This window comes from Juglans microcarpa x Juglans regia, chromosome 2D, assembly GCF_004785595.1.
Source record: "Juglans microcarpa x Juglans regia isolate MS1-56 chromosome 2D, Jm3101_v1.0, whole genome shotgun sequence".
In the NCBI taxonomy this organism is placed as follows: Eukaryota; Viridiplantae; Streptophyta; class Magnoliopsida; order Fagales; family Juglandaceae; genus Juglans; species Juglans microcarpa x Juglans regia.
Window position 1 is genome coordinate 881,711 of NC_054596.1, and position 12,855 is coordinate 894,565.

Sequence of the window (12,855 nt, forward strand, 5' to 3'; positions counted from 1 at the left end):
TATTTCTCCAAAATGGAATTCGGATCTCCTAATAATTACAACGGTTGGATTACTTTCTGTTTCCACTGAGTATTGATTACATGTTATCTTGAAAACACCCTTCTTTTCGTTACAAAAATAATGTTAAATCATTTTAAAATATGAGATGTCATCACCCTTGTACTCTCACAAGCTATCCATCACATACCTTTTGACAACTTCTCTACCTGTAATTGAAATTGGGATAAGTTCAATCTATGGAGAGAGAGAGAAACAATGCATTAAATGGGATATACACTGCTAAAAAATCCTACATAGACAACATTAAACATGATATGTCTATCTTTCTACCTGAGTCTTTCTTAAGCATCAAATTTACAAATTTAATTCCTAGGATGCCATCAAATGGAAAGTACAAAATGATCTGAAATTAATTGAAACTTCACATCCTTTCGTGAGCTCATTTGATCTTGTGCATGGTCACCATTCAAGTATAAATTCAGCAAGAAACGACTGAAGCAGAAAATTTCGTTATGTTTTGGGTGCTGAATCTGGCTGATGTCATTAGTCAATCCAATCCTTGAATAGTAACATCATGTAGATAGGAAGATTCACCGCAGCAATGACTACAAGCATCCGTAATGTTCGCAACACTCTTTGGATTGCAATCTTTGTCTTTGATTTACTTCTAGTCGGTATTGTCAGCACAGACTCCACATCCATGGAGACTTCTATGTCCTGATTAATGTGCTTCTTAGCTGTCGGTCGCAGCACAGCATTACTCCTGCCACCAAAAGATAAAATGGAATATACTAATAAGAAAAAGCGAATATAAAGAACAATAATGTAAGTGCCCATTTATAACTCAGAAGGACTACACATCTCTTTTTTTTTATAAGCAAACAAACAGGAATGAGCTCGAATCATTTGAGCTCGCAAAAGGATGTGAAGTTTCAATTCACATCTCTTATAAAATATAATCACACATCTAATAATACAGAACATAATTTGCCATGTACATACGTTATATATATATATATATATATATATATATATATAGAGAGAGAGAGAGAGAGAGAGAGAGAGAGAGAGAGAGAGAGAGAATTTAGAGCTGAAAGGCACCTTTCTACCGAACCGCTTTCACTTAAATTAGTCATCGGGACACTCAACGTTTTCTTAACCAGATGCATTGATCCTTCCGCATCCCACATCATCTCATACTCACAATTGTCATCTTCATTTTTCTCCTTTCTTCCACCTCTAAAAATGTTGCAACTTGTCATTAAATCACGACAGTGGTGCCAAATATTTAAGCCACTTGCAGGCCAAAGGAGGAGGGCGAGAAGGGTCAGAACAAAGAGCGAAAGATACCTGACATTTTGAGCAACTGAAACTTAAGAACAAAAGCTATCTGACAAGTTCAAATATATAACTTACTACTGTCACAAGTTGGAAGAGAGAGTTACCATATGTAGATGTGTGTTTGCATTGGAAGAAAGCACAGACGAGTAAGGACTGTTTCTTCTGGACTGGATCCATTCGGGAGTGCAAAGTTGCTAGCAGATAATAGCATGAAAGATGGATAGAAGTTTCCCTGCTGCCAACTAACGGTCCCTACAGTGTGCTGTACAGCATCATCCAATGTCATACCATGGGTAAAAATTACAAATGCCTAAATGTCAGTACTTGCCTCCTTTGTGGGCCCAGATGATGACTCATGGGTGATTGTGCACTGATCATGATCGTGACCAGATAAAATGAGTACCTGCAAAAGCCTAAAATAATAATTACAAGTGAAATTAGCTGCCCTAAGTTTCCTACTTTCTCTTTCAACTGCTTTATTTATTGATTTATTTTTTTTGCTATATATCTTTTTTCCATGTTGCCTTATTCTTGTCTTTCATAATTTCTTCTCTCCAGTCACCAATTGTATGGAAACTTGTATGATGTGGTTGGTCACCTGAATTATCTTAACAACAATACTACTTTGAAACTCCCAAAACATGCCTAACTCCGCTAGTGCACATGGACATGCACAGGATGCATCAAAGAGAGGTGTTGGGAATGTGTTCCCCATGCCGGTCCCCATTTGTATCAATGTTTACAATATGCATTAATGAAGGGAAAGAGAACTTACAGGTTTGATTAATTCTAGCAGGTGTTTTGATGATTCCTCGGTGATATAATTCTGGTACCTGTATTATTAGACCCACTGTTAAGCGGCCTCCTCAATTACCAACATCCAAACTAAACAAAGTTCATGCATTTCTTATTGCGCCTGTTGCACAGAAGTGAGTCCAGAAACTTACACCACTTCTTGACCATGAACAGCATGCAAGATCCGCTGGACATGAAAAAACAGACTCATATTGTAAGGTCAAGAACTGGCACGAGTATATAAGCATTTAGATCCAAAACCAAATATATTATAGTATTTTTTTGGGGGGTAAGAAGAAGGTAAAATTCACTATAATGCTTATAAAATGTATAGACACAGACTATTATTAAAGAGAATAAGTTTCACTAGAACTTCTTACTCCAAATATGAGAAAACAATACCTGATTGATGACTTGGGAACCACGATAAGGACCACAGTACGTCCAATCCCGCCGAAACAATGGAATATGGGTTAATAAAACCCTTGGATACAATTGAACATCTAGAAATTTTTGAAAGATATAAATGAATGAATTTTTTCTTTATACAAAAAAGCAAAACACAGAAGTACAAGTCAGTATCACATACCCATGGAGACATTCTTGACAAAATCCCAGGTTTGGGAAGCCTGATTTTCTTGTGGATACCCTGTGGGATTAAATATTCAGTTATCAAGATTGCAGAATCATCCAGCATGCAAGATAAGCAGAAGGCACCAGTCACACGAGATCGGATGCCACTTTAAGAGCTTATTAGTCAATCTATAGTTAGACATAATATGCTAAGCGCATAATATCAACAGGCATAACGATGTGGACTAATAAATTTCAGACCACATGAACATGTTGATATTTCTAGTCTTAACATTAGAAATTTCATTTAATTGTTCAAAATATATCTTCAAGCATATATTATTTCTCTGACCAAGCCTTGAACTAGCTAACTAAACCAGTCAGAACAAATACAACCAATGAAACCAGGATGCTATATGCCCAAATTCTACCGAAGTGCAATATGAGTTTCCCTATGGCCTGAAAATGATTTTCAAGAGTTCCTCTGAGTGAAAATTCAAATGTCTTTTTCTAAAGAAATCAAAACTAATAATATTGCAAATATTAATACTAACTTATAAAAAAAAATTAAAATTAAGAAGAATAGGTAGAGAACATTAAGGAAATAGTAAAAAGAAAGCCATTCAAGCACAAACACTTGTCATAGAAGGGTGTTCATGCATGGAATGTAACAAGGAACGCTTTTCAAGTGTGCCTATGCGATAATGTGTGGAAAATATGAACACTTACAACCCACTGATGGACCTAAAAATAATTTGAAAAGGAGTAACAAGAACCTAATAACTCAGTACAAATATATATTTTTTTTAAAAAAAGTAATAGGTCAGCTCAAATATGAAGATCAACTAACAAATATGTTGAATTTTTAATATTCATGCTGACATCAACATTCATTATCATAACGATAACGTTGGTTGCAAATAATTTCATTGACATTGATGTACAAATATTTGTCATTTTCTTCACAAGTATCTTAGAGTTATTTAAATATTTATGTAGTAAAGCTTATATTTGAACCCTTACAAATGGTTGGGCAGATTAGAGGACCATTTCAAAACTATCCACACTTCGACAAACTAGAAATATCATTTTTCTGCTCTTGTGATGTTATTAGATCCAAAATTATGTGCACCAAAATCAGAAGAAATTATGAGTTATGTAGAATCACTAACCACTTCCATGTTTACCGTCTAGAGTTTGGGCATCAATGGCAATGAAATTCACTTTTCCAACAGTAAATTGGTAGTTTCGGATCCCAAATGCCTTTTCATAGCGTCTGATAACCTGCATGAATGCAATAATAAACACTGATAAACAAAGATGAGCCATATTTTAAAAGTGAAGAGATTACCAGAAAGTAGAAACAAATATAGTTCAACGAATAACACACATGCATTTGTAAAACAATGCACAGTCTATCCAATAAAATGGCTGTAAGACATAAGAGCAACTCCCATTCATACAAGCACTCGATATCAATCCTCATGTAATTATAAAAAAAGAGCACCTATCACCAGAGATAACGTGCTAAAATACCTCTGGCCTTTGACTGTTAAGACTTGCATAGCCAATATCATGGTTTCCTGCAATGTAATGAACTTTGATATTTGTATATCTTCCTTGTGCATTCAAACCAAATATATGCTTAAAACGGCTTAAAGACTCCTGCCATCTAATCAACCAAAGAATGTCAAGGGCATTCCACACCAGAAAATTAACAACAAATGCAAAAGAAAGAACGTAAAAGAAAGGATGTAAAAAATTTGCCACTTTGAAATAATGAAATAACTTTAATCCAAATATCTGTTCAAAATATGTTGATGGCAGCAGATACCAAGTATATGTTTGAACATAAAAAAAGAAGAAGGAAGCCAATTAAGCAATTTGCAGCATTCATAAAATATATATGTTCAATGGAAATACAAAGGTAAACTTATCATTTCATTATAAGTGCTCACCACAAATGACAGCTTACTTAATCATACCTTAGCCAATTAAATTTACAAGTAGAAATAATTTATCAAAAAACAATTTTCAAGTAGAGTACAAATTTGCAAGTCTTACTCTTCATCGGACAAATAAGGGCCCCCATCAAAATAATCACCCAAAAACAAAATCACATCAGGTTTGAAAGGCAGGATAGATGTGACAAATGCTCTGCGCATGAACAAGTCAGTATAGAATTGTGCAATCTCCAAGGCAAGGGATTTTGGAGCAAGACCCAGAGAGGTTTTATCCATGAGCTGTTAATGATAACGAATGCATATCAGGATATAATGCGGTAGCATAACATATATAAACATAAACAGGCATGCAAATACAAAACATAAAATATCATGTTTGTAAACATGAGTTGTTTATTTACATGTACGTGTAAAAGAGATTCACCTGTGGATCTGTAATAACAGCAACTTTTACATAGTCATTTGGATATCCTACCCTGTCCATCTGAACTCGGAAGGAGAAAGAAGTGTTAGAACATTGGAATGTCTATCCCAGAACATGTTTCTATGCCAGTTTTGCTTATAGCTATAAAGTTGAGGATCTATGCATACATCTATCTTTACAAACATATTTGAAGCCTAGAGTCTCAAACTCACTTTTCAAAAAATATTAAAATGTTAGATAAAATACACATGCTTCCCAACTCTCTTTTAAAAAGAAAAAAGAAAAAAGAAAAAAATACACCTGCTTCAAAACTTAAAGTTTACGATTGCTTATTAGAGTTTTGTCATCTCATAGAAATGTAAAGCACAATTACGACAGTCCTAATATTATTAACTGCCACTAGATTAACTACCCGTATAGAGTGCGCCAAAGTACGCCAAGATCGAAAATTGAACTCTACAATGAAAATCTAAGAAAAAGTTACATTATGGGTGCTCTCAAAAGGTGCACGCTTCAGATCAATAACACCAATGTTATGTTGACTTAAATTATAAATTAGGCTCCATAACCGGTGGATTAGCAATAACAACAGCTGACACCATCAGATCAGATAAACTAAACATTTCGGATGTGTTAATTTTCGCCTTCGTCTGATTGTAATACAATACGGAAACGAAAAACGAATGAAAGACATAGGAGCAGTACCGTTGAATTGGAAGGATAAGAGGAATGGGTGGAAGGGCGGAGATGATGATGAGGCCAGGTACAAGTCCCGAGAGAGGGCACCCAGAACGCGAACATCTCGCCGTAAAGAAGGGTAGCCGCCCATATGACACACAAAACCGCCGTCAACCCCTGATGCTTCATCACACTCCTTCCCCAACTTCTCGAGATTTCTTTCTTTAATGTCTGTGAGCTTGTGAAGTTTAATGGAAGATAGCATAAATGCTTAGGCTACCAATTACCCAATTGTTAAGAAAAAAGAAAAATTATGGCAAAAAAAAAGAGATAAAAAGTTCAAAATTAATAAAATATTATTTAATATTATTATTATTTTAAAATTTAAAAAGATTGAGTTGTTTATTTTATTTTATGTGTGAATTTAGAAAATCATAATAAAAAAAATCCATTCATCATAATTTTATCATATTCTCTCAATAGTGATGTTAAATAATTGATAAACAGTCAAGAACCTGATAGTCTGATGACATATAATTCAATTCTTCGAATGAAGGATCTGAGTTCGAAATCTTCCATTTTACATAAAAAACAGTAAAAAATGACAGACAAATTAAACATAATAAATCCTTTTAAATCATAACTTATAAGATAGTGCACATTATAACTTATAAGATAGTGAGATAATAATTATAAAATAACGATGGGTAGTATTATTCTAAAAAAAAAAATCACTAAGGTCATTCCTTCCTATTAATCTAAAAATAATTAATGATAAGTGAAAAAGGTTTGAAATAATATAAATAAAACTTGTATTCGAAAAACTCTTTTTCCATTTTTTGTTTGTTTGTTTGCTAAATAACCCGTTTCTCAACCATTCTTTAAAAAACAAGAGATCATAACATCTAATGAGACTCGGTTCTATCTTTCAGTATTAGATTTTCATCCATTTATTAGTTCCGACTTGTACAAAGGGGAAGTGCTTCAACAAAGGGATATATCATTCTATAAAGATGATATTATAAAATATATTTTTATCATTTAAGATAGCAATATTTTTATCATATAAAGATAGTACTTATTAGTAAGTGGGGGCCTCCACACAGTTGTTACTACCAATTACCAACTCAACAAATTAAGGGGATATTTAAATAGTGAGTTGAGTTGAAATGATAATTGAATAAAATATTATTAAAATATTATTTTTATTTTGATATTTGGAAAAGTTGATTTTTTTTTTTTTTTTTGTATTTTGTGTAAAAATTTGATAAGTTATAATAATTAGATAAGTTGAGAAAAATTGATAGAGTCTCTCAATCCAAACAATCCCTAAAGCATCGAGGTTACGGACAACGAATCCTTGTTTAGCTCATGGGCCTCGTAAGTTCGTAACAACATGTAAGAGCACTGGCATCAGTCTCTTCAAAATGAATGGATGTTCAAAATTTGAAGAGGTTTGGGGTTAAAACGCTGGCATTGGGTTCAGTAAACCACAAAGTTGTAACTTTTAGCTATATTATATTTACTTTCATCTTCATATTTGAAGACCCACTGTTCATAGTCTATCCTATTATTTTATTACAAAATCCTTCCTCCAACCGCCTTCCTCCTTTTCGCCCGTGATTCCGTTTCTTCTCCCAGACCCTTTATCTTCTTCTCCATTTCTTCCCTCCCAGTAGCCCATGAATCTGTTTTAACATTTTTCCTTTTTCTTTTAATCTGATTCCTTTCCTTCCCCATTTTTATCTCACATCTCTTCTTGACTTGGAGTGTTGAACAAGTGGGTGAAACCCTATCTCCTGCCCAGTTCAAGGTCCATTTTCGTCGAACATGACCCAAGACATAGAGATGAAGGAGCTCCCAGCTTCCTCTAATTCAGCTTCTTCCTCTCCTCTGTCAACTCTCCACCATAAGATCATCATTTACATTCCAATAAAGTATGTTATTTCTATTTTCAATTTTGGGTCTAAATCTCCATTCTTCTTGTTAAATTTCTAAATTGGTTAGTTGAGGTTTGATTGTGTTTTTCATACTCGAAATTTGGTGTTGAAGTTTGAATGTTTGATTTGGATTGGGCGAAATCTGTATTTTATGGGAATGCTTCAGATTTGAAGGAGATTGCGTCTCTCATTGAGACTAGTGCATATGCCCAGGAGGTCTGATGAGTTGTGCGTATGCCCAGGAAATCTGTTATCTTCTGAAGGTAACATTGGAGGCCTTGTGATTTTGGTTCTTCTTGAAGTTCCTATTCTCGATAAAATGGCTACTTTCCTTTTTTTTTTTTTTAACCACTTCAACTATTGTGGATTGGTTATAGGACGATGTACATGACATGGAGCATCCACACTTGCATTATATGGATCCAATGTATGACTAACTTAGATGCACTTGCATTAACAGTAACCTTCTTACTTATAAAAAAAAAACAAAAACAAAAATGCATATCCTTTGTAGTTTTGATAGGCTTAAAGTGATTCTACTAGTTTTCTTTGGGCCATTTCTTTGTTTTTTTCCCTTCTCCTTGAGTACTTGCTTGTTTACGATTATGACATGTTTCTACATGCTATTATGATTTCTCATCTTTCAGGTACATTCTTGTTGGTATATTCTGTGTTTCATCAAAAACCGTTTCTATTAAAAAAAAAACATGACAACAACATTACTGGATTTGTTACTTTAATTAGTTTTCTTCATGAATAATGAGAGGGAACAATTTACTCATGGAGGAAATCTCATTTTGATGCATAACATGATATTGAGACTACCTTCTTATGAAGAAAAATAATATTAAGATTGGATTAAGAAACTTTCCTTTTATCTTCACTTATTCATTAAATTTGGTGCAAAAAATAAAGCCAACTTGTTCTGGTACAAATGCTGCTAATTTCTCCTGAAATAGATCCATTATTTTGCTTTGCTTCTGTTTGATGGGAAACTAGCAATTTTCTAAGACTTTGAGATGTTCAGGAACCATAATAGGTAGGTATACGAGATAAACTGCTACAAGAGGCTGATGAGTTGGGGTACAATTAACAAATGAATTAATTGGAGCGTTATATACATATATCCATAAGCTTCAAAGATTTATATTCAACATAGAATAAAATAGATGCTTGTTGTTAGGTATATTTAGATGCTTCCTATTTATTTTGTGTGATGGCCTAATTTTGTGTGATGATAGCAGCTTAATGTTGAGTTAGATTAATTTGAGTTAATTCTTGAGCTTGTTGTGAAGATCTTCTTGCTGTCATGCAGTTGCTTTGTCCTTCTCTTGCTCTCCACTACCCTTCCACCCTCCCTTTTGATTAATAATATGCATTTTGATCTGCCAAGCCTATCTGGCATTTTGGACATTTTTCTTGTTATTGTTTTTTATTCTATTCAATATTGGAACTAAAGCAGTCCCAGGAAAGAAGCAAGATCCCTCAAATTACATCAACGAAAAATATTTAGATAGAGAGGTTCATGCACATGACTACGGTTTGTCAAAATTAATTATGTACATAGAAACACATTATTGTCTTGGCTCCTTGGTGCTCATCTGTCAAACACCAATGAAGATCAAAGGAGGCTTCAATATCTAATTATAGCACATCCACCTTAGTTTATGGATAGAATCTCCATGCTTGTTAACTTCACCAACTTTGCTTCTGTATTGGTATCTGTCATATTATTTTCACTAAAATTATATGGTAGGATGGCAAAATTATACGGGATATAGAGACAAAGTTCCAATTTTATGCATTGGTCAATGACAGCGAGGCAGGAATAATCCTTAGAGGTATTTGGCAATTAAATTAACAATTTGTTCACTATATTAGTGTTAGATTGTAATTAAGGTCATAACATAAAAACAAGAGAAAGCAAGGACATCCATGGGTAAATCAACATATATACAAGAAGAATATTTGATGTGGATGCCAACAATAGTGAAAATAGATGTGAATCAAACTACACAGGGAAGAGATAGATAAATCTTAAATAATGAACAATAAAAAAGGATTGCAAAACATGAAAGAAAAAATTAAAAATATTATTATTAAAAAAATAATATTATATTATTATTTTGATGAATCTAATGGCTAATCCAATGTGGAGTTATGGATAAGAAGGTTTTAGATATATGGAAAATATGTACTTTTCATCAAAATTTGAAGATGAATTTGATGAGTCCAATGCTAGTGCTCTAAGAGCATCTTCATTGGCTTGGTCAAATCTATTTTTAAAATTTAGCCAATATCACACTTCTTTGCATTTGTCTCTTCCATTTAAATTCAATCCCCACATTGGATTATCCATTTAGGCCCGGTTTGTATTCGCAACCCATCTCAACTCATCTTAACTCATCTCACTATTATTCATTACTATTCATCAACTTTAACTTACAAATCTTATTACTATTCATAACTCATCTCACTACTATTCACAATCCATCTCAATTCTTCTCAACTTATCTTCGAATCCAAACGATACCTTAATCTCTATATAATAATAAAATATTATTAATTTAATAATTTTTTTAATTTATTTTTATCACATTTTGTAGTTCTACCAATTAAATGTTAATAATAATTATATTCTAATTAAATTAATATTAAAAAACATATTTTTAAAAGTCATTTAAATGCTAATAACAAAAAATATTTGATTAAACTCATCTAAAATTCTATCTAAATTTTTTAATTACAAACCAAATAGTATTTTTTCTTGGAGTGAGAAACTAGTATTTTAATACTTGATGAACCAATAGTAGTCTTCTATCTTTGGCCAAGCACTATAGCTGAAATCTAAATTATTTTAGATATATCTAACCCAATGTGAGATTTTTTGGCACAGATTATCCAAATTTTGACTATCATTCTTATTTGGCCAAGCCAATGAGAATGCTCTAACTTGTTGAACTTTGTGGGCTTAAGTTTGGGAGTTGGGTCTACCTAACTTTGTTGCTCAAATGGACCTCGTATAGACATTTAGTGCCATATATTTTTTACATAGTAATGCTACATACCGTCGTGGAGTGTGTTAGCATTGCACAATCGTTTTGAAAAAGAGTGTGGTTCACTTTTATTATTATTTTTTTCATATGAGTTTCATATTTATTTATTTTTTTAACAGGGATCGCGCGACGTTTGCGCACTCCATTACTACAAATATCATTTCTATTTTTCATATGTATTGGACTATCTAATTGAGAATTAGGCCTCGATGGTATAAATGAAAGCACATTTAAAAGAAAATAATATATGGAACTAAATTGTTATCAATGATGAAAATGATGATTGTTAACATCTAAAATTAGCGCAATGGGCAGGAATGGGAGAAAGAATTATTCTCGACCCGCTGCGAAGATTCGGGCCTCGATTGGTGCAGTGTGGAGCCCTCGGTGGTGGTCTGGTGCGGCTTTACAGTGTTGGTGCATACATTCATGACGGTGAATAAAAAATATATGCAGGAAAAATAAAAGAGAGAGAGACATTCAGATTTATGTGGTTCGACATAATGTCTACGTCCATTGGAGGGAGGGTGCATTTGGGGAGGGAAAATCCACTATAATATGCTTGTTTTACAGTTACTCATCCTCACTGTACAATGAAGACCGTAGATCTATCTTCTGGGAAAGATCTATCACTGGAGTCCTTGTCGTGAGGTTGAAGAAGCTGAAACCATAGTTAGACCAAAAAGTCCTTTGGAAGAAACCCCCAAAAGTCCCCTTCAAATCGTCTGGTTTCTCCTTTTATTTTCAGTCACTCCCTCTTTTATGTTACATCTCCTTTTATTTATGTAACTTCTCTCACTTTTCCTCTTGTCACCCAGTCTTTCCTCAGTCTTTGTTCCCTTATTGTCTCTTCTTCCTCTTTCATTATGTTGTTGTCTTCTCATAGGGATCCTTTGATGAGTTAGGCTTGATTTATTTATGTTTGAGATATTTTATCACCTTCAAAGATGAAAATGATAATTTTCTATTAAAATGAGTTTGTTCTCACTATAAATATTCATTCTCATCACAAAGTAATTTTCTTAAATTTCTAGTTGATACTCAATGACTAATAAATTTAGAGAATTGGTTGGACTAATTGAGAAAGATCGGCCAGCTCAATGGAGATCATGAATCGAACCCAATTAATAATTAGTCAGCCACTTGCAGATATCGTGCACTTGAATCAATCAAGTGAATTAGTATGAATCTTCTCAAGGTGGTTCATCCCTACATGTGCATGCCGAAGCCATTAGTACTACATAATTTCCAACTGTATATCATGAGGGCAATGTACATTGAACTCTAATTAACTACTAGAGTTAACATAATAATGCTGTTTACACCTTACCCATATAAAATGTTGGCTCTCCATTCAATTGTGAAAATGCAAGAAAGTTTAGAAGCTATTTTTTCCAATCCTTGCTTAGAGAACAGTCAAAATCTCATTATTAAAATATTTATCTTTTATTTTCTCGGGATCATTTTTATAGCTTTAAATAGTTTAATTTATAATTGGATAGATAGGTGAGAATTAATGGTCACTCGTGATCAGTATTATGCACAGCGCGTGGATCTTCATATATATATATATATATATATATATATATATATATATATATATATAGGAAAATGATAGTACAACTCTTAAATATAATGTCCATCAAATATGTCAACTCATATATATATATATATATATATATATTTTCTTAATGGTTAAAAATATTTAAAAAATAAAAAGAAAAACAAAATATTATGCACACTAATGTACATTTGATGTACACCCTAACATTCTCCATATATATATATATGTATACATATACATACATACATACATACATATATATATATATATATATAACACGGATACCATCAACGTCTAAACAAAGAAAAAATGGAAATTACTGGGCAATTGTTAAGGTTTGTCAGTCTGTGCTAGCTCTTCTTGTATATACGGAGCTCACGTACTATATATAATGGCGGCATGCAGGAGAGTATACGGAACGCTCCGTATAAGCCCGTAGAAGAAGTGTTAAACTATATATATATATATATATATATATATATATATAAATACCATCCTAGCGGCTTCCTTTCCTTAGATC

General features: G+C 33.0%; 1 protein-coding gene across 2 annotated transcripts; it reads right to left on the reverse strand.

Annotated features, from left to right (window-relative positions):
- Window positions 1-256: 256 nt before the first annotated feature.
- LOC121249618 (uncharacterized protein C630.12) lies at window positions 257-6,075 on the reverse strand. Of its 2 annotated transcripts, none has more exons than XM_041148339.1 (13): window positions 5,803-6,075; window positions 5,098-5,157; window positions 4,774-4,952; window positions 4,246-4,381; window positions 3,897-3,993; window positions 2,726-2,785; window positions 2,539-2,639; window positions 2,289-2,323; window positions 2,117-2,174; window positions 1,670-1,744; window positions 1,446-1,603; window positions 1,102-1,350; window positions 257-763 (listed from the first exon to the last, which is right to left on the reverse strand). In XM_041148339.1, exons 1-13 carry the CDS (start codon window positions 5,962-5,964, stop codon window positions 544-546), a joined length of 1,590 nt encoding a protein of 529 aa, XP_041004273.1. In that variant the 5' UTR covers window positions 5,965-6,075; the 3' UTR covers window positions 257-543. The 2 variants fall into 2 exon arrangements, with proteins under 2 accessions (XP_041004273.1, XP_041004272.1); XM_041148338.1 differs by having other exon boundaries at window positions 3,882-3,993; window positions 5,803-6,074.
- Between the last annotated feature and the right edge of the window lie 6,780 nt (window positions 6,076-12,855).